Source organism: Rhinoderma darwinii, chromosome 4, assembly GCF_050947455.1.
Source record: "Rhinoderma darwinii isolate aRhiDar2 chromosome 4, aRhiDar2.hap1, whole genome shotgun sequence".
Classification (NCBI taxonomy): domain Eukaryota; kingdom Metazoa; phylum Chordata; class Amphibia; order Anura; family Rhinodermatidae; genus Rhinoderma; species Rhinoderma darwinii.
In genome coordinates this window covers 19,349,568-19,372,235 of record NC_134690.1, presented here as the reverse complement: position 1 = coordinate 19,372,235, position 22,668 = coordinate 19,349,568, and the positions used below count along the sequence as shown (strand labels likewise).

Sequence of the window (22,668 nt, the reverse complement as noted above, 5' to 3'; positions counted from 1 at the left end):
CCTCCCTTATTAGATGTATAGGGAACTTTGACAACTGTTCACATCAGATTAAAGATATTCTCAAGAAGCACTGGTCTATTCTGCAAGCAGATACTGATCTCTGTGACACTATTTCCAGCATTCCCAATATCACCTATAGGAGAGGCAAGAACCTCCGTGAACATCTGACACATAGTCATTACTCTAGACCTTCCACGTCACATACGAGCTGGCTTCCACCCCCAGCACAGGGATCTTTTCCATGTGGCAGATGCTCTTTCTGCCCTCTAATGCCGACAACCAAAACTTTTGTAAACCCAGGCGATGGCAAGATGTTCACCATCAGACAATTCATAAATTGTCAAAGCAGTGGTATTATTTATGCAGCACGGTGTCCCTGCCCAAAATTATATGTGGGCAAGACTATTCAACAACTCCGTAGAAGAATTTCCAAACATAAAAGTACAATTAATACAAAAGAAGATACACCTTTATCTAAACATATTAGACTCCATCATCAAGGTGACATTAATGCCCTGAAATTTTGGGGCATCACCCAAGTTAAATTGGGCCCCAGGGGAGGTAACCTTGATAAAAAAACTTCTACAAGAAGAGGCCAAATGGATCCACAGGCTTGGATCTCTGAGCCCCAATGGACTAAATGAGGGCTTCACCTATGTTGCCTTCCTATAATCTTTTCATGACCCTTTCTTGTCAGATAGATTATTCAGCAATTACCATCATTCGCTAGATTGCGAATTAGAATATCCATTTAAAAATGACAGGATATCTCTCTGTATACCTTTCAAATTTATATGCCATTTTGGACCACTATTTATCTTCCTCTTCTTCTCTTCTCCCTAAGTGGACCAATTTATTGGACTCATACAAATATCTGGACACTATTTTCACACATCTATCTGGAATGTAGACAATACATACATATACATCGGAATACATACCTGATTCCTATTTGATCTCCCGTCACTGTATCCTCCAGGTACCCAGATGTATGCACTAATCCATATATCTGCAGGATTAGGCTAATGTTAAGTTAAACAATGAGACTCGACCACGCTTCTATATATCTAGATCTTTACCATCAAACTTATCTAAGTCCTTCTATGCCTCTAGTGCGCAAATGCGCTCCACGTATCCCCTTTGTAAGCCATACGAGCTAAGACATACGCTAAATGTCTCTTTAAAATTGACTAAGTTTGATCGGTCATCAAATGCCTATGCGCCGCCAAGAGATTTAAATGAGTAACTTATAAATGTCAAAACTGACTAAGTCCGATTGGTCATTAAATGCGCATGCGCCGCCAAGAGAACTCTTTAGTAGCTAATTCTACTATGTCCAACCGGGATACTGATGCCCATGCGCGTTCGGTATACCCTAATTGGTTGTACTTCCCCTCACATACTGGTCCACATTCATATTAAGTGATATGGAGGTTTTTCTTACGTATCCTTTTGCCCAGACCTGCGCATTAGTCACTATCAACACACACGTAGAAATCATTCAAGCTTGGCCAGGTATAATATGCGCATGCGCCACGAGCAAATTTCTGCAAAACTCGTAAAAGACACTGAGTCCGATCCTGGACTCAATGCCCATGCGCATTCGGCGCACTCTCATTGGCTATACTGATACGGCCCTTACATTGGCTAATTCCTATGTCAATCTGGGGATGTGGAGGCTCGTCCTCATAATCGAGACCCCATTGGTCCCTGCACAGGTGAACACTGTGGATTAGGGAATGGAAGTCTTTAAAGGAAGTAACAATTCGTACATGCGCCTACTAGCCCCGTTTTGATCCCCTGAGGACGCTGTGTTTACAGCGAAACATGTCGGGGGGGCTAAAATTGTTTTAAACAGCCCTATTTGTCTAGCTAATCCAGCACGCGAATCTAACTTTGAATTTAACCTTACATCTGTCTCAGCACGGCAGTCTGCAGCTGTCTAGCTGTTATATCTGTCACTGGACAAATTCTAGTACTCTGTGCTCTGTCTGGCAATACATACAGACGGAGTGCAATCTGAGCGTGTGTGGCAGCAATATCGGCTATAACTTTTAACTGTTTGTACTTATTGTTCATGTCCACCTGGGCATTCTTAGTGGCAAAATTAATAAAAGTTACTTTTTAAATAATATCAGTCAGCAGTTGGGAAATTGGCTTTCAGTGTGCCTCGGTACACTTAGCTTTTCTTGTAATTATTACGTGCCTGCCAACTGCTGGGGTCTTCCCAGTATTCATAATTGTTAACTTAGTCACAGCGGCCTTGTCCCTTCGTGTGGCAGCGCCTGGTACTGCAGTTCAGTCCCGTTCTTGAAGGGGTTTTTCCCTTAAGGGACATTTATGACCTATCCACAGGATAGGTCATAAATGTCAGATAGATGCGGGACCCGCACTTCTCTAGAACGGGGCCCCTAAACCCCGTTCTACCTCTTTGTGTTCCAGCTGATTCCCGACCATGAAGGATCACTTCCTGATTACATGGTCGGGAGTTACGGAAACAGCGCAACTCGCTGAGCTGTTTCCGTAAGCCCCAAAGAACTGAATGGTAGTTATGGAAACAGAGCAGCTCGCATGCTACGCTGCTTCCGTAACGGTCATTCGCTACTATGGGAGTTAAGGAAACAGCACAGCTCAGCGAGTTACGCGGTTTCCGTAACTCCCGACCATGTAATCAGGCAGTGACCGAGAGGCAGCGTAAGAACAAAAAGCTAGAAAGGGGTTTAGGGGGTCTCCATTCTAGAAATAGGTGCAGGTCCCAGAGGTGGTACCCGCATTTATCTTACATGTATGACATATCCACAGAATATGTCATAAATGTCCATCATGGGAAAAAGCCCTTTAATACCGTATGGGTTTTAGGCAAACTCCTTCTGCACCATATCGCTACATAGATGAGCAAGTAATGGTGGGGTACAGCAGAGAGCTGCACTACCACTGCACATTGGATCTCAAAAAACTAAATTACCTCTCTTGGGAGTTCCCCCTTGACTTTTGGAGGGGGCTTTACATTAAAGAACTTTTTACCATTTTTTTGTACAGGCCATTTATATACTTTGATAGATCTATCAATCTCCCTCCTTAAACGTCTCTTTTTAAGACTAAATAGGTTTAATTCTTTTAATCTTTCCCATAACTTAGATTCTCTGCGCCCCTTATTAGCTTCGTCGCTCTTCTTTGTATTTTTCCTCCTTTCTATGAACTGGAGCCCAGAACTGAACTGCATATTCTAGATGAGGCCTCACTAATGCTTTGTAAAGTGGCAATATTACATCCCTGTCCCGCGAGTCCATGCCCCTATAATAGACGACAATATCTTGCTGGCCTTTGAAGCAGCTGATTGACATTGTGCTGTTATTTAGTGCCAACTTATAATCAACACGGACGACCCTACATTCAGTAAACGGATAGAAGCCAAACTTACTGGAAGACTGGATGCTGCTGTTATACTGAGGTAAGATGAAGATAAAGGCAGTTTTAGCAGTGACCTGTAATAAAAAATAGAAATAAGATGTGATAATTTTAAAGTTAACTGCGTGGAGAACATAAATAAAATAAAAGACAAAAAAAAACAAAACATAAAACAAGAATGAATAAAACGTAGGTAAAAACCACAGAGACTTGCGCCAACCATCCCAACAGCGAAAGATATTTTCAACTGAAACAACCATAGCATAGCCACGGGATGGTGGGGCGGCCGCCTTCTATTCATTCTCCACCAAGATGGGACCCCATTCTAGAGATAGGTGTGGGTCCCAGAGCTGACACTCGCATCTATCAGACATTTATCCCGTGGTTGTGCTATAAATGTTTCCGTTTGGAATAAGACTATAAATCCAGTATTCATTACATATAATTCTTAAAAAAAAAAAAAAAAAAAGTTATTTTTGTAAACGCCAGGAGCGTGGGAGTGTTTTGCAGTATTTATAGAAGTAATTGAAGTCTTCGTTAGACATGCCGATTACGTCACACTTACGACTGGAGCCTCAAGGTATTTGCACAAAATAAATTTTCAGATTTCTGCAAGAAAACGGTGTCGTCAATGGGACATTCTGGACGTGGAAGATTTTTGCTAGGCCTATTTCAAGACTATGAGGGTCGTTATTCTGGATGCAAATTTTTATTTTTTTTGGTGGTCATATACGCAGTGCTCAAGACGGAAAATGGGAGAGCAGCTACGCGGTGTAAAAGCACCATGTGATCCACCTAACACCAAGAGGACTGCAGCATCACTTTAACCCTTTAAGTGGACACTAAATTTCAAACAACGTATGCTAATCTAATGGTATACATGATATACATCAACCTTGAAATTTACTTACTGTTAAAATGTTATTTTGTTTTTTTTAACCATGAAAAATCTGTGCTGTTACTGCCACTAGGTGTCTCACTACCTGTAATTTGCGGTCCACCCTTTGAGGTCAAGCAAAAATCAGTCCCTAGTTACAGAGCAGAGGAGACAGACGGAAGAAAGTGTGTGTGTGTGTGTGTGTGTGCCTTCACTGCCTTCCCATTGAAGTCCATGATGAGGGAAGGGGAAAGAAAGAAAAAAAGAAAGAAAAAGAAAGACAAGCTGCAGCCCTTAGAAAATCTATGAAAAAGGGGAGAGCAGGGAAAGACAGTCGCAGCCGATAAAAAAACAATATAAGTCTATAGAGAGAGGCACACAGACGCAGGGGGGGGGGGGCAGGAGCACAAAGACACTGATGCTTCAGCACAGAGAAGTCTATGGAGAGAGGAGGAGGGAGCAGAAAAAGAGAGGAGAGACAGATGTTGCTGATAGAAGTCTATGGGAAGGGAGGAGACCGAGATAGAGAAACTGTTGCCCATAGAAGTCTATAGATAGGTGAGGGGGAGCAGTAGCTGCAGGCAAGTGTTGTATCTCATCCCAGTGCTGGATTCACTACTACACTGCTCATTACTGCTGTATAATCTCCTCTATGCTGCTGCAGCGCGTGTATATTATATATATATATATATATATATATATATATATATATATATATATATATATATATATATATGCTTGGTCTGACTCATATGGACAACATAGAGGGAGGCCCCCGCTCGAGATGCCCCTCTATTGGTCAGAACAGATTGTGGCTCCCAATCTGGCAAACCCGACCAGCCCTTTACATTAAAAGTCAAGGAGTCTCTGGGAGAAGGAGCCACTTCTGTGATCAGTGGAAGTTCCAAATCATCTGATAGGCCCATATGACCGCGTACCATCACTTTAAATTCTCTTCCACGTACCGATGAGGTCTTACATTCTGCCTGAAGTAGAGCTTTATGAGTGTTACACACACGTCCCTCCTGTTACTCATTTTCTCTATTTTTAGGCTCCTCCAAATTTTAGTTCTTGCAAATTCTGAAACCTGTTTTCGCAAACGGATGGGAAATCCTTCCCATTCCAGTCAAATTAAACTTCTCAAAGAATCCGCTCTCGTACGACACTTTCGATATTTACCATATTTCCTTGAATGCGTCTTTTTTTACTTTGCTTAGCAACACACAATGTCCGAGACAACACTGGGTGAATCTTCTCACAAGATCATTTTACCAAGGACTAGATACTTTCACAGGCGGGACCAGAAGATATTGTCCTTGCTACATTCCAGCCTCGAGGTAAATGAATTGAATACGTCCATTCTAAAAACCTGCATTTAACCCTTCTCGTGTCTACTCCAGGGCTGGGCAGGTGCCAGAACCCAGGTAGACAATGCATCCAAAAATTTGCAAAAAAATTTTTTTTTAAATAAAAAGGAGTAAAGTATTTTTTTTAGGTTGGGTGGAACATCTGAATATACACCAAAGAGGACATGTTAATTAGGTCATAAATGTCTGAGGGGTCCGACCTCTGGTTCCATCCAAACTGTCAATGTCGGAGTCTCCACTGATAGCTGGGACTAAAACTAATTTAAAGAGAACCTTTCACCTCCCCAATACATGTGCAGCGGAGCACACCATGTAATGGGGAGGGCTGCACAAACCCTGGGGCACTTTACATTTTTTTTTCTACCCTCCTCCGTTTAGATATCGGTGCCGTTATATTTGGCACCTGATATTTAAATAACCCCCTGAACGGTCAATGGGGCGTGTACTGGCAAGGGGGCGTGTTACTATGGCTGTGACACTGTCCAATCAGATATGGACAGTGTTACACTCTCTCCCCTATCCTCGCTCTTGCTGTGTGCGCGCGCACACGCGCTCTCACTCTTCAGCTTTCAAGATCAGTCGAACTGGCAAGGGGGGCGTGTCACTTCTACGAACAGTGTAAGAGCTGTGGAGAGGAGAGTGCGCATGCGCACGCTCAGCTCTTGCGAGAGATCAGTCTTGTACTTTGTCTGCCGAACTGGCAAGGGGGCGTGTCACTGTCCGTAGCCGTGACACGCCCCCCTTGCCAGTTCGGCAGAAGACTGATCTTCAAAGCTGAAGAGTGAAAGAGTGCGCACGCGCTCGCTCACACTCTCTCTTCTCACTCTTGCTGTAACACTGTCCATATCTGATTGGACAGTGTCACAGCCATAGTAACACGCCCCCTTGCCAGTACACGCCCCGTTGACTGTTCAGGGGGTTATTTAAATATCGGGCGCCAAATATAACAGCACCGATATCTAAATAACGGAGGAAGGTAGAAAAAAAAAATGTAAAGTGCCCCAGGGTTTGTGCAGCCCTGACCATTACATGCTGCACATGTATGGGGAGGTGAAATGTTCTCTATAAAAGGGGTTGTCCAGTCCCTAAAAATTGATGGCTTGTCCTTAGGATAAAAAATGGGAACTCGGCACTCCAAGGTATTATGCAATAAGCAATATTTTATTCCACATAAAGCGAAAAGTAGTAATCAAAAAATAGGTTTAACGTTTCGGTCTATACATTCGAACTTCTTATAGACCGAAACGTTAAACCTATTTTTGGATTACTACGGTTCGCTACATGTGAAATAAATTATCACTTATTGCATAATAACTTGGAGTGCGGAGTTCACATTTTGTATACGTTGGCGTGGAAGCCTACTCACTCACCCTAGAAACACGGAGTGCTGCGGGATCAAGAAAGTACCATTTTGTCCTTATCATCAATAAAAGACGGGTCAGGGTCCATCAGCCTTTTCAATAACTGTGAATCGCTGCTATATCTATGTCAACGATTCATAGCAAGCAAGCAGAAATAAAGGGGGAAGCAGCAACCCCCTTGAAAACAGCTGATCAGCAGGGGTCCCGAAAGTCAGACCCATCAGCTATTAATGGCCTATCCTGAGGATAGACCATACATTTTAGGGACTGGACAAGCCCATTACCCACTTCTAAGAACTATATAACTGGGAAGTCACTAAAGTAATTTTTTGGAGTGGGTTCCTCTGTATTCTTACATTGCTTGTGGAGATCTGGTATAAGGAGTCTTACAGGCAGTGCTTCCTGGGAAAAGTATGCAAATGAGTTCTTCATACATTGACTTGATATTTATTTATAGAGCGTGGACATATTCTAGTGTTTTACAATTGGGGAAGTAACGAACAAGTAAAATGACAAATAAATCGACACATACGAATGAACAGTTAACAAAAGGGAGAGAGGTCCCTGTCCATAAGAGCTTACAGTCTAAATAGAACGGGAGGAGTGACAATAGATGCAACGTGCTAATTTTGTCCAGAATATCAGCCCCTTGCGTTGAAATGGTAATATAAATAAAGCTGTATGAGCCAATCACCATCCAGTATACAAGTCCACACGAAAATAAAGTGCAGAATGATGCAACTACGGAAAGGGTGGAGTGGAGATATCTGTGACCAGGTCAGGTTTTGTACGGGCCATGCAGTATGGCTACGTGACATTGTCCTGCTTTTCAAGGCGGGCTGGTCTAAGTCCTGCATGGGTGACCGTCTTATGACAGCCTGGTTTCTGATCTTACGGTCACGATCAAAGTTTCGTTCCATCGCGAATAAAAAAAAACAAACACACACACACACACGGTATCACCGCAATCGTAATGACAATTTAAATGTTATTTGAACCACAAGGTGAATGCCATAAATAAAAAAAAGAATGCAGAAATGCTATTTTTTTCTACTGCCAAAGAATAAATACCAAAAAGTTTTTGAATAAGTCCCATATACCCCAAAATGGTACCAAAAATTAAAATGTCCCCCAAAATGGTGCTATTGGAAAATACAACTTATATCGCAAAAAAAAAAAGTCCTCATACAGCTGTCGACAGAAAATCTTTTTTTTAAGTCCCACTAGGGGACTTGAAGGTCCAACGGTCCTATTTTATTTTCTAATATATTGCACTATGTAGTGCAATGTATTAAATCTGTCAGTCATTCACTGACAGAATGCCGATCAGGCTTCGCTTCCCGGTGGGGCCTAATCGGCTTCCGTAACGGCAGGGCAGGAGGCCATTGTTAGGCCTCCTGTTGCCATAGCAGCAGTCGGCAGCGTCAGGGCTGCCCATCTGCTAGCAACCTCTAATATGCAGCGATCGCTGTTCATCGCCGCATCTAAAGGGGTTAATGGCAGGGATCGGAGCTAGCTCCAGTTCCTGCCGTTACAGGTGGATGTCAGCTGTAACATACAGCCGACATCCACCGCTGATGACGCCATTCCTTCAGGAATTTTGAGGCAGATTTTGACCTGCCTGCAATTTCCTGCTGTGGTCTTCGCAGCGCTTTTTGCCTGCGGCCATTGAGCGCCGTGGGCAAAAAACGCTTTCTCTGACTCCCATTTCTAATTGGAGGTCAGATGACCAACCAGTGAGCTGCTAAAAGTCACCGTGGAAAAAAAACCGCCTCCGTTGAAATCAATGGGAGTCAGGTTCTGACATTTTTTGGCGCTGATCAGGCGCGGTTCCCGCGTCAAAATCAGCTAAAAAAAAAAAAAAAAACCTCCGTGTGAACTAACCCTTAGGACAAACTGTAATGGTCTGGGGCAGCAATTGAGTTTGACAGCAGGAGTGCAGCACGGGAGAAGTCCTGCAGATGAGAGAGAGAAGATGTATTTGACCCAACTTCACCACAAACATGCACCGGCCATGTTTATTTCAATGACGGGAGGGGGAATAAGACGCCGCCTGACACCTTTCCCACAGGAACGGTTATGTTGCAATTTGTAGACGACATCTGCCATCGGGAGGCCCCTATACACATAAGATACTCGGCAGGTTTGGCCAACAATTTTCTTACGTGGCCTGAGGCCCCATGCACACGACCGTAAAAAATCTTGGTAATTAGGGACCCATTCAGTTCTAGTGGCCGCGGACACCTTTCGGTATTGCTACGGGTGTGTCTGTACCGTAGGACTGTGTTGGGAATTATGGAGCATGTCCTATTTTTCTTATTTTACGGGCCGTGCTCCCATACTTAGTCTTGGAGAACAACACGAAAACGCGGGCTGCGGCTGGCCTTTCCAGCAATCGCGGGCCGTGATTACGGGCACGGCCGTGTGCACGAGGCCTCAGCTACAGGGGCGATTTTTAGGACCACAATTTAAAAAAGCGGTGTGATTGTGAGCAATCTCTTTTCCCATTTTAAAAAAGAAAAATCACTGCTATTAATGCGGGACACGGAGCTCCTCTTGTTCATGTTGAGCCCAGTAGTGTAATCATCAGTCTCCAACGAAGCATGAGCGCCGCCATATGTTCTACATTACACCAGCAATTCTAGTAGCACCATCAATTACCACGCAGCTTATATTACAGATCCGGGCGCTACGGATCCTTAAAGGAGAGACATTTAGGACATATCCACAGGATAGGTCATAAATGTCAGATAGGTGCGGGCCCCACCTCTGGGACCGGCACCTTTCTCTAGAACGGGACTCCCTAAACCCCGTTGCACCTTTTTCTGCTCCCTCTGACTCCCGGCCACTTCCTGAAAAACCTTTCTGAGCTACACGGTTTCCAAATTCATAGAGCAGATCGAAATCCGCCAGTTTACCCCTTAGATGCGGCGCTAAATAGTGAGTGCCGCATCTGAGTGGCTTTGCAGGGAGCTCCCTCTCTCACCGCACCGGCACCCGGTGCTGCCGATGACTTCTATGGCAGGCTGGGGCCTAACAAAGGCCCCCAGGTCTGCCTCTAGTTAATGGCCTAACAGATGCCTGTCCGTACTGACAGGCAGTAATACAGAAGTATTGCAGTGCATTATAAAAGCAATCACATAATGAAGTCCCCTAGTGGGACTAATAAAAAAAATAAAAAGTTTAAATAAAGTTTATAATAAATATTTATTTTTTTTTAAATGAAAAACCCAATTTTTCCCCTTACAAAATGCATTTTTTTTTTTTTTTTCATAAAAAAAAACAAAACACAACACACAAAAAAAAACAACAAATAAGTAAGAAAGTTTTACAAGTTCTTCCGTGTGCTGCGCGTGATTTTTACGCACCCATTGATTTCAATGGGTGCGTGATGCGCGACCAACGCACAAATATAGGACATGTCGGGAGTTTTACGCGGCGGACACATGCTGCACAAAAATCACTGACTGTCTGAACGGCCCCATAGACTAACATAGGTCCGTGCGAGGCGCGTGAAAATCACGCGCGTTGCGTTTTTGGAAAAGAAGATTTTTTTTATGGTGTAAAAACAAAAGATAAAAAAAAAAATATATATAAAATTTGGAACGACGTAATCATAACAATCCGCAGAATAAAGTGATTATGTTATTTATACCACACGGTAATTGGGGTCAATTTAAAAAAACGTAAAAAATAAATGGCGGCATTTCCGTTTTTTTTTTCCATTAACCCCCCAAAAAAGTTCGAGTTAATAAATTATATTCACCCCAAAATGGTGCCTTTAAGAAATAAAACAAAACCCTCACACGGCCAAATCTACGGAAAATAAAAAAGTTACGGCTTTTGAAATGCAACGATCATAAAAACGGAACTAAATAAATAAAAAGGTCCAAAAGAGGCAAGTTACTAAAGGGTTAAAATAAAGAAAAATTATAATAAATCAATTTGAATTTTTAAATACTGAGAATTTCATTGTGATTTTTTTTTTTTTTTATATAAATCTTTTTTTAAAGAAACATTTACATAAATATTTTTCTGTTTCGAGAACGATCAGCACTGACGTGTGTTCCGTGGTTCATGTTTCGGTTATGTCCCGAGGAGGAAATACGTTTTTCACTTCTAGAGAGCAGAAGGCCGGGTGTTATTCCATAAAGACATTTTTATTTTCTGTCACCCCCCCCCCCCCTCCCTCTCTGGTTTTAATCCATCCAGTTTTGGAAACGTGGCATGCAGAAGGGGAATTTTTTTTTTTTTTTTTTTTAAAGAATCCGACCATTTAAGGCCATGAATAGGGGAGCAGGTTTCCACCATACGCCAGGTGTACAAGAGCCGGGTTGTTTCAGACACTGCAGTCTCTCAAACCCAAACCCCCGAACTGCAGGCAAAAATAAAAAAAAATTCTCGCCCTCCCCTCGGAGACACATTCCAGTCATATTTTGGCAGAAGCTGGAGGCGCACACAGAGCTGCCCTTAACTTCCTGCAGGGAGAGGAGGAAACTGAGAGGACGGCTTTATTCCTTCTTCTCCAAGCAGGATGAGAGGCTGGATGATGGGAGCGGAATCATTTTTTCAAAAATTTTTATATTTCCTCATTCATACCGAACATAATCGTGGGCACTCGTCAAAAAGAAGCGTAGAATCCAGAGAAGTGCTATGCTACATGGGTGATTTTAATAGCATAAAAAAAAAAAAAAAAAAAAGAAGAAGAAGAAGAAGAAGAAGAAGAAGTAGCATAAATAAAGCTAAAAATAAAAATAAAAAAAAAAAACCTAGGTCCAAGGTGCATAAAAAGAAAAAAAATTTTTTTTTTTTTTTTTTTTTTTTTTTTTAAACTGATACAAAAATATTCTGACATTTCAGGAGATATTTACACTATACAGTAATAACTAAACCAAAGCTCACGGTCAGGACGGACGTGTTACCGGTGAAGTCTGTCGCAACATCGATTGCAGAACTTCCTGCAGAAATGGTCTGAGGACTGGAGATAATTATTAGTTATACCGGGGACTACGCTACGTGTACAATGTATCAGCCACGACCAGCGTCCGCCGCGTGTTACATCACTCCCAGCGGTCAATGCTTCCCAGCCCGGTTGTTTATTACAAGTGACCTCCAGATAATCTTCTCCTCTAAAGTCACAGGAAATTTCCAGACTGGTGCTTATAAAAACACATCAAATGGTGGATGCCGGTCCAGCAGGAGGTCAATACGCACCGCAACACGACGGCCCGGGGTATAACATGTTACAACTGTAACATTACTTTATCTTATCTCAGCCTTGATCACGACTCCTTCTCTAGTCACATCCAAAGCAGAAGTATCATTTCTGTTGGTTTGCGGTTAACCAAGTGCAGGGCATTGTGGGAGCTCAGATGATAGGACTAGATTTGTGCACTCAGGCTTTAGATCACAGAGCCCCATCCTTAGGCCGAATAGGTCTAAGTTGCCCCCGTGCGGGGCCCGATTTCACGGATCCCCATAGACTTGAGTCTTTGAGGGATCCGTGAAAACGGAAGAAAATAGGACATGATCTATTTTTCAACGGACCCTTCACACGGTCTGTTGAAACAACGGCCATGTGAACGGCCCCATTGAAATAAATGCGTCCGTGTGACCAACGTTGTTTTAACAGCCGTCCCACGAACATATACCACGGTCGCCTGAATTCGGCCTTATAGTTTTGTGCCTACGTAATACGCATGCAATGGAACATGCCACAAGTTATTTTGTACATATTTGTGTGTTGGTTTTCTTCTAATTGAAATCAATGGGATGGATAATAGTCACAGAAAATCCACACGTAAAGCATTCTGCAAGAGAGGAGGGGGGGGGGGGGGTCAGCTCAGTATACAGTGCCTGCCAGAGAGGGGGGCCACCCCTACATACAGTGCCTGCCAGAGAGGGGGGCCACCCCTACATACAGTGCCTGCCAGAGAGGGGGGCCACCCCTACATACAGTGCCTGCCAGAGAGGGGGGGGTGGTCAGCCCAGTATACAGTGCCTGCCAGAGAGGGGGGGGGGGGGGGTCAGCCCAGTATACAGTACCTGCCAGAGAGGGGGGGCCAGAGTTTGGGAATACTTATGCTCAGCACATTTTGTTGCAGAAATTCCTGAGACTGGAAATCCATTTGTGCAGCAGGTTCATGAATCCGATGTCTGGAAAAAACCGGCCCCATGTGAACATACCCCTAAGCAGTTCCACAGCAGCGTCAGTCTAGCCATGGTTTTATCTCCTGTATCAGAGACCAAGTAACTGGAATTACTACAGAAAGAAGCACGACAGCGAGGCCGACTTACTAATGTGATTCAGCCTCGACCTAGTCGTAAAACGCGCCAGAATGTTGCAGCAAATTTTGTAGTCCTATTTATGAAGTAAATTTGCCAAGAAGAACAGATGTTTGCGCCCACGCAACGTGTCAATCACAGGCCCATGGACTACACACGGACTACAGCGTCATCCCAGGAGGCCGGGCTGCGTTCAGAATAGAGGGACGCGTCACCATGGATTACGGCCGGGGGTAAGTATGAACTTTTTTTTATTACTGCAGGATTTGGTGCGATTTTTCGAGTGGAATTCTCTGAGGTTTCTAGGACTGATACGCTTTGTACTTTTACGCAGCGTATCCGTCCTGTGTGTTCCCAACCTTAAGGTCGGGCTCCCACAGTTTGGATACGCTGCGTAAAAACTGAGCAGCGTAGCCGACCTGGAAACCGCAGCACCTTTAGCCGAAAAAAAAAAAAAAAAAAACACCTTTGCGGTGCCGTTTGTCAGATGGAATTGCTGCTGCGTAAAGCAAAACAAAAAAACAGTCGATACTTACCCCCTCCCTCTTCTCTGCCCGTAGTCCGGCCTCCTACGATGACGTCGCAGGCCATACGACGCTGCAGCCAGTAAACGGCTGCAGTGGTCACATGGGATGAAACGTCATCGTCGGAGGCCGGACTACAGGAAGGAGGGCAGAGTTCTAGGTAAATATACGGTTTTCGTTTTTTTTCCGTGGTTGCGATTTTTTCGGCGTAATCGCAGCGATTACACTGCAAAACTCGCAACACTTGGCTTTCCGTTACAGGTTTTGCACCCCCATTGAATTCAATGGGGGAAAACCCGCACCAGAAAATGAACAAAAACGCAGCATAAATTGACATGCTGCGGAATTAAATTCCGCACCGCAGGTCAATTTATTAACGTTTACGCTGCAGGTTTTTTTCCTCAGCGCGGGCACAGGATTTCCTTAATCTCATCCACTTTGCTGCTACTGTAAACGCAGAAGAATTTCCACACAGAATTCCGTTGCGGAAATTCCACAGCGTTTACGCTACGTGGGAACCCGGCCTGAGGCCCCCGATACACGCTGCAGAAAATTCTGCCACTGAAAATCAGGAGAGACGAGCAACACACGGCCCCTCGAAACCGGGCACTTTCCTTCTGAGACGCAGCTGCGCCTTCATACAAATCTACGTGCTGCCCCTCATACTGAAACTTGTGGGGAAAATACGTTGTGGTTGCAGCTCTCTTGTAACGAACCCTGCACCTGTGTCAGCAGGACATCATCAGATCGGTTTTATAGCCCCTGTGGTGTTAGGCCTCATGCAAACTTATTTTTGCGGCCACAAGTCACCCACAAACCTGCGGGTGAATTGTGCCCCCATTCATTCCAATGGGCCCATGCACACGACCGGGAGCCTGGCCGCAAAAAGATAGGACATGTCTTATTACGGCCGTATTTTACGGTCCAGGCTCATTGAAATTAATGCACACGGCCCACGATTTGCAGGCGGCCACGGGTGACACCCCACGGCCGTCCGAGCCGCAAATCACGGCCCATGTACACCACTACGGTCGGGTGCATGAGGCCTTAATGAGTGGGTTTTCATTCATTTACAGCAAGCAAAGTTCTTGGTGAGAAGTTGAAATAAAGTTTATAGGAATCATGCAGAAATATTCACTATTCAGTGATTAGCCGCTTGCCGCAGCCATTTTTTTTTTTGCATTTTCCTCCCCTCCCCCAAAAAGCCATAACTTTTTTTTTTTTCGTCAATGTAGCCGCATGAGGGTTTGTTTTTTTGCGGGAGGAGTTGTAGTTTTTAACGGTACCACAGAACGTACCGGGAAACTGGAAGAAAAATTATTTGCTGGGTGAAATGGGTAAAAAAAAACAAAAAAAAAAAACACAGCAATTCCACCATTGTTTTACGGGTTCAGTTTTTACAGCGTTCCGCGTGCGGTAAGAATGACAAGTTAAAGATATTCTGTTGGTCAATGCGATTACGGCAAAACCAAATTTATATCTATTTTTACAAAGTTCTACAAAGAAAACACTAAATTGTTAAAATAAAAATAAAAATTTTGCGTCGCTGTTTTCGGAGAGCCAGAACTTTTTTATTTTTCGGCTGATTGAGCGGTGTGAGGGCTTATTTTTTGCGGGGCGAGCTGTAGTTTTTAGTGGTAACATTTTGTTACTTTGTGCATTAGTCCCCTGAGGGTCGTTTCAAGGGAACGCAGCTCCTGATTTTCAGCCGTTTTTTAATAACTTGCGTTTTTGAAGCTGTTTTTTCCATTGAGTCAATGAAAAACGTCTCAAGAAGTGACATGCGCTTCTTCTTCGCGGGCCTTTTTTAACGCGGCAGTTTTTCAAAAAGGCAGCGTAAAAAAAACGCCCCGTCTGAACAGAACGCCATATTTCCCATTGAAATCAACGGGCAGATGTTTTGAGGCGTTCGGCTTCGGATTCTCCAGCCGTTTCCGACCAGAAAAACAGCCGAAAATAAGCCGTATGAACATACCCTAATAGGAGCAGAAGGATGGCAGACCGGGAGGGGGGGGGGGGCCTTCATTAAACCCCCAGGTTGCCATGACAACAATAGGCACCCAGCGATTGCCTCACAGGGGTCCGATGGGAAGTCAGAAGCGGCCGCATCCCCTTTCTAGCGGCTTAGATGCCTTGGACGCTATAGACTGTGGCATCTTAGTCGTTAAACGAGCGGGATCGGAGTGATCTGTGATCCCGGCCATTGCATTGAAGTGTCGGCTGTAACATACAACCGACACCTGCAGAGTATGGAGCGGGCTCACCGGCTTCCCCTTCCCGGTTATGACGTAACCCTACAAGCGCTGTCCGGATTTTTTCACGCGGATATTCCGCAGCGTTTATGAAAGAGAAGACGACACGTTGGAGATTGAGAATCTGCGCCACAGGTCAATTTCCGCGCCATTTGTTCCAATCTCATCCACTTTGCTGCTACCGAAATTTGCGGTGGAGTTTTTGGACAGAAAATCCGGATGGAAATTCTTCAGTGTGTGCGCCACATACAATAAAGGGGCTTTTCAGGACCAGGCGTAGATGGCCTAACCTGTGATTGGTGGATGTCGTGCGGCTGCAGGTCAGTCTCGTTCAAGTAAAGCTGCAGTACCGGACACAGCCATAAGCACAAGGATGGCGCTGTGTCAGTTAATGCAGCCTCATTGTCTAGAATGGTCGGATCGTTTCTCGTTCGTTCAATGGAAGGATCACGGGAAATTACAGCCGTTTAATTCTTCATACAGAAATCTTCGCTGTACGGAGTCTAGACACAAAACACCTGAATGTGACTCATGAACTTCACCCATGAAACTTCAGCCTGGAGGGAAAGATTTGGTCTCTGGCAGCGGGACAACTGGCACAAGAAGGAATAAGGTTGTCAGAGGGGAATCGCAGAACTTGTGTCAGAGGGCGATCGCCGGCCCTTTAAGAAAAACGGTCACTGATGGTTAAAGGGCCCTGCAATAGATTTTGAATTGGGGCCCAGGACGGTTATGCGTTAGGTCACCGGCAGACACAACCGGCCATGTTGGGTTGTATTTTCTCTCGATTCTCTTCTTTCTAGTGAGATGTCCTGCAGCAGCAGCTCATCACTCCCTCCTCCATCAAATGTGTATAAATGAGGTTGTATGACATTAGAAAATCATGGCTGCTTTCTTCCAAAAACAGCGCCACTACTGTCTGCAGGTTGTGTTTGGTATTGCAACTTAGACACATTCACGTGAATACTAGACAATGTCAGACCACAGACAAGAGTGGCGCTGTTCCTTGGAGAAAGCGGCAATGTTTTATTCATCTCTTCCAAGCTATTTAACAAGGGGCGCTCGGACGTCTAGCGAATGTTAGGTTGAGTATACACGATTATAAAGGGGTTGTATGAAATTAGCTGGAAGCGTCCCCCCCCATCCCCTGATACAGCGCCACTCTTGTCCCGTGTCTAGTATTGTATCTCAGCCCCAAATAAGGCAGAGCTGCAATACCAGACACAACCACTGGACAAGAGTGGCGCTGTATCTTGGAAAGGAAAAAAAAAAGGGTCTCAATAAAGAAAAAAATAATAAGATTTCTGGTAAGAAGGTGTCAGTATCAATACTGCTCTACATAGACCTGATACTATGTAAACGTGACCCCCAAATTAAAGTCCCATGCACCCCCTCCCCTAGCCAAGCTTATGGTTGATAGGACATGCTGAGATTTGTAGTCCCACAGAAGTTGTACGTTTCAACCCTATAGACACCAGCAGCCCACATGTTCCTACTATGACATGGCGCCCCCCCATTGTCTGCTTGGCCGGGGTCTTATCTGGGGTGGTGCAGGGACACAAAGCTAAAAGCAGACACATAGGATTGTCTGAGCCAGAAGTGAGAGGGTTAAATTCCTCCATACGTATGCAAATAATGGGAGTTAACCCTATCATGGCAGTCGTTTATAAAAATAACCAAATAAATAAATATTTTTCACAGCCAAGACTGATATTATAAACAAGTCATTATGGTCATACCCCACCACCAGGTGGTGCTGTGGAGTCATAGGATGAAGAGGTAGAAAAGTTAAGTGGACACATCAGCAATGCTCACAGGAATGTAAACGACCCCCAAGGGGTTAATAAACTTCCTAAAGAGGATAAAGACCCTGAGCCTGTAGATACAGTCTACAGTAATATACCCAACCAAGAGAGGGGGCCATTGAGTCACAGATAAGAGGGACACATCAGCAAACTCCCCTCAAGGGTTAAGAAGTTTCTTAAAGGGCCAGGTGAGATATATGTGGCAATGTAGGTGTCTAGAACTAAAGTGAAAGTATGCATACTCCACCACCAGGGGGAGACAATAACCGGAGGGGGTAAATACAATCTCATAGAAGTGCAGGCTGGACACCTCAGCAATGCTCCTATGAATATTAATCACCACTAAAGGGTTAACACGCTGGATACAAAGTAACAACTGAGATCTGCAACGTTCTGCAGCCAATAGTCCCCGGGCAATCATCACCCCAAAACCCCCACACCCAGAGGGTGCAGGAGGGGAGCATGGGGTCATCGGGGGGCACAGGGAGCCTCCTACCTCAAACATGAGCCCGATGAGGACGCACAGGACGAAGAAGAAGCCGATGTCTGCATGATTGTGGATGACAAACTCCTGGCTGAAGATGGGGTAACTTTTCCTCCTTCTGAAAGCCATAACGTCCCAGGAATCTGCGCGCCCCCCCTCCCTGCTCCTCTCCGGCTCTCCACCCTTCCTCCACTCTCCCCCTCACTGAGGATGAGGAGGATACAATGTAACAAGTAGCAGCAGACGGGAAACCTCTCCTCCTCTTCCTCCTCCCGCAGCCAGGCCCCCCCCTCCTTAACCCTTCCTGCCCCGGCCTCTCCTGACATTCCCCGCACACGTCATGTGACTAAACGATTCCAAAGTGTCACTTATGGGGACTGGAAGGTATTTCATGTCAAATCTACTTTTGAGGAGATAGATTAGATAGATAGATAGATAGATAGATAGATAGATAGATAGATAGATAGATAGATAGATAGATAGATAGATAGATAGATAGATAGATAGATAGATAGATAGATAGATAGATCTAGCCTTAGTAATGGATGCTGTCAATCAGTCATCAGCTATTAATAAGGCGGTTGTAATGAAGTTTAAAAGAAAATACAAATACGCAGAAAAAATATTTTATTGAGAATAAAAAAAAGCCGTAAAGTAGTCCTCGAATCCGAGCCTGTAAAAAAACAAACACAAAAAAATTAGTAACACATAAAAAAGCAAAACAATTATTATTCTCAGGCCTCATTCACACGGCAGGGTTTCCCGGCCGGGTGCCGGCCGTTCATAAATCGGCCGGCACCCGGCTGCATTAGGAATAATAGACCCCTAATGGGGCTATTCACACGACCGATTTTTTGACGGCCGGGAAAACCGGCCGTCAAAAAATAGGACATGCTCTATCTTCGCCCGGGTACCATAGAAGTCTATGGGGCCGGGTAATACACGGCCATCACCGGGATGTGTTTCGAGTGATGGCCGGGTTTTCCCGCGCTTGCGCTCTATCTCCTCCTCCTCACAGCGCAGAGTGCATGTGAGGAGGAGGAGTTGATGCCATTCTGACGAATGGCATCGCTGTACACTGTGTGGCAGGGCCGGGGTGTACAGCAGGTGGAAGGGAGCGCTGCGCTGGCTCCCTTCCCCTGCTTGAAAAGCACCCTGGCCCGGCGACACCTTCGATGGCGCCGCTAGCAGCTGCAGCTGCTGCTGTTGCTGCGGCTGCTACTACTGTAGAGACGCCACTATAGCAGAGCGGGGAGGTATCTCCCCGCTCTGCTATGTGCTAGCCGCACTTTAGCTCCTTGAAGGAGCGGAATCCCCGTGTTTTCATGGGTTTTCCGCTCCTAGACAGAGCGCTTGATGTCTCTGTCCATATCTGGGCAGTGACATCAGGGGAAACTCCTGAAGCGGAATCCCCGAACACATGGGGATACCCCTTCAGGAGTTGCCGCTGATGTCACTGTCCGGATCGGCCCGGCACGGATGCAAAACTTAATGCAAACTGGCCGGGCAAAATGGCCGATTTTACCGGCCGACACTCGGGCTCGGGAACGACCCAGTCGTGTGAATCCCGCCTCAGGCCTTATTCACACGACAGGATCCGAGTGTCGGCCGATAAAAACGGCAGTTTTGGGATGTTTTCCCAGCCGTTTTGCATCCGTTTTTTTCCCTGTCCGTTTTAAAATCGGATGAATTTCATTTGTAAATTTTTTGCCACACACTTTCCTCTGTAGATACTACCACAGCCCCCATGTAGGTAATGCCACACAGCCCCCATGTAGGTAGTGCCACACAGACCCCCTTGTAGGTAGTGCCACACAGCCCCCCTTGTAGGTAGTGCCACACAGCCCCCCCTGTAGATAGTGCCACACAGCACCCCTGTAGGTAATGCCACACAGCCCCCGTGTAAGCAATTCCACACAGCCCCCCTGTAGGAAATGCTACACAGCCCCCTTGTACATAGTCACACCACATATATGGCACCCCTCCCCCCTACTTTCCTGTAGGGGACGGCTCCAGGAGAAGTCCCTCACTTCACTGTCCATATATGGACAGTGAAGCAGGGACTTCTACTGGGGCCGAATCCCCGGCCACATTGCCGGGGATTCCGCTTCAGAAGTCCCCTGACGTCACTGTGTCCATATATGGACACAGTGGAGTCAGGGACTTCTCCTTGAGCGGAATCCCCAATCCCCGGCCACAGTGTTGCCGAAGCTGAGCCAGGGATTAGGGATTCCGCTCCTACAGGGAGCAAAAAAAATACCCTCCTCCTCCTCCTCACATGCACTTTGCACTGTGGGGAGAAGGAGGAGCGAGCGACGGAAGACACGGCCGTCACTTGGAGCACATTCAAGTGATGGCCATGTATTAACCGGCCACATAGACTTCTATGAGAGCCGGGCGGCCGGGTGAACGGCCGAAAATAGGGCATGTCCCATTTTTTGACGGCCGGGTTTCCTGGGCCGTCAAAAAATCAGTCAAATGACTAGCCCCATAAGGGGTCGATTGTTCCTACTGCGGCAGTATGACGGCCCTTTTATGAACAGCCGCCACACGGCCGGGATACCCTGTCTTGTGAATAAGGTCTTACCTTTCCTGGGTCCAGCGCTGGAGCCGCAATGTCAGCGAGCTGAGCCCTATATCTAATCCTATCATGTGTGATACTGTCTGCTGAGCCACTGTATCTAATCCTATCATGTGTGATACTGTCTGCTGAGCCACTGTATCTAATCCTATCATGTGTGATACTGTCTGCTGGGCCCTATATCTAATCCAATCAAGGAGCGGCCGCACTGCCGCCGACAAGACATAAGTGGAGGCCGCCATGACAGGATAGGAGGGAAAGGGTTAGTAAGGAGTTAATGGGATCGTAGCGGCGGTTAGGGGAGGGACGGGGAGGGGTTGGGGAGGAGTAAGGGGTGTGTAGCGCGGCTTCCCGCTGTTTTCCTCAGTACGAGGGAGACAGCGGGAAGATCAACAAGCAGATCAGTGACACTGAACAGTTTGCAGCGTCGGGGAACTTACTGTCTTCATCCGCGATGTCTTCCTTTGAGGGTCTTGTGGAGCGGCTCCGGGTGGCGTCTGAACTCCAGGATGCAGGCTGGTTAGAAACGGAGTTGACAAGGCTGGTGGCGATGGCTGTGCCGCCGACAGCTGGGCCTCGGCGCTCGCATCGCGTGGGTTCCGGGGAGGGGGGTGGGGCGGTGTCTTCCCTGTCGTCCCCTGTAGTGTTGGATCTAGCGCTGGGCAGTCCTCTGCTGTCAGCCCTCCGGCTAGTGAAGGGATTATCACTGATGCCGGCTCCTCAGATGCCGTGCCTGTTCGCAGGTCACGGCTTGCCCGCCCCCCAGCTAGATTGAGCCCGGAAGAAATCCCGCTGGCACGGCGCCGCAGGGGAAGCCCCTCCAGGGTCGCTGCAGGCCGGTCCCCAGGGAGAGCTGCATCCCCTCGGGGGCCCCAGCCTGGCAGAAATCCCCAGCCGCGGCGGTGCTTGGCGGTTAGAGGGGGGTTGGATCCTGGTTTCCCAAATACCCCTCCACCATCCAGAGTGATGCAAGAGACGGGGACGTCGGCAGCCCCGCCTGGTGATGCGCCAATCAGGGGGCTGGCTGCTTCATGGCCTTCTGCAGGGGGAACGGGGAGTCCGGTGGGCCGTGGCATTCAGTCGGAACTTTGGATACCGCGTACCGGACAGCAGGTGGCTGGCCCTATCTGCATCAGGGCTTCTAGAGAGGACGGCCCTTCCGGACAATCTGGTCTAGGATCTCCGTGCTCGTACTGTGGGTGTGGGCAGCGGTCGCGGATGATGGTTGCGTTGGAAGAAGGAGCGGTTGAGGAGCCTCGGCGTGTTCAAGGGTGTCCGGCTGGCGGGATCACAGCGCCTGAGCAGCCAGGTGGGTGTTTTCCTTCTGTCTCTTTTTCTACTCCTTGCATGTCGGGGGGTGCAGGGGTTGCGTCGGGCAGTGCGGCCATCGGCGGGTATTCCGGGGGGGCGGTAGTGGTTTAGCTGATCTAGTGGGTTGCTTGCGCGAGCTGGTCAAAAAATTGGATGGGTCGCAGGCCCCAGTATTGGTGGGAGCGGGCCCGGTTGCGGTTTGGGGGGGGTCGGCGGTGCCGGCGGTGGTAGGACAGCCTCCAGATAGAGCTGTGGCGGTGTCGGTACAGACGGAGGGGATACAGGAGGATGACAGGGTGCGGTTGGATGATAGAGCGCGGGGTGAGGTCTATGCGTGTTTTGAGGGCCCGTTGGGGGCACATCTGAAACAGGAGGTGCGTGAGCGCATTTGGAAGGATGAGTATGTGGAGATA

At 46.5% G+C, this 22,668-nt stretch overlaps 1 protein-coding gene across 2 annotated transcripts in view; it reads right to left on the bottom strand.

Annotated features, from left to right (window-relative positions):
* The window catches only part of TRAM2 (translocation associated membrane protein 2), a 42,602-nt gene extending 24,056 nt beyond the window's left edge, over positions 1-18,546 (bottom strand). Inside the window, exons 1-2 of one of the 2 annotated variants that reach the window (XM_075860887.1) lie at positions 18,376-18,546; positions 3,422-3,485 (exon numbers count right to left, since the gene is read on the bottom strand). In XM_075860887.1, coding sequence (XP_075717002.1) covers positions 3,422-3,485; positions 18,376-18,492 — 181 coding nt within the window. In that variant the 5' untranslated portion in view covers positions 18,493-18,546. The remainder of the gene's footprint in view (positions 1-3,421; positions 3,486-18,375) is intronic. The other variant, XM_075860888.1, reaches the window with a different exon arrangement.
* Between the last annotated feature and the right edge of the window lie 4,122 nt (positions 18,547-22,668).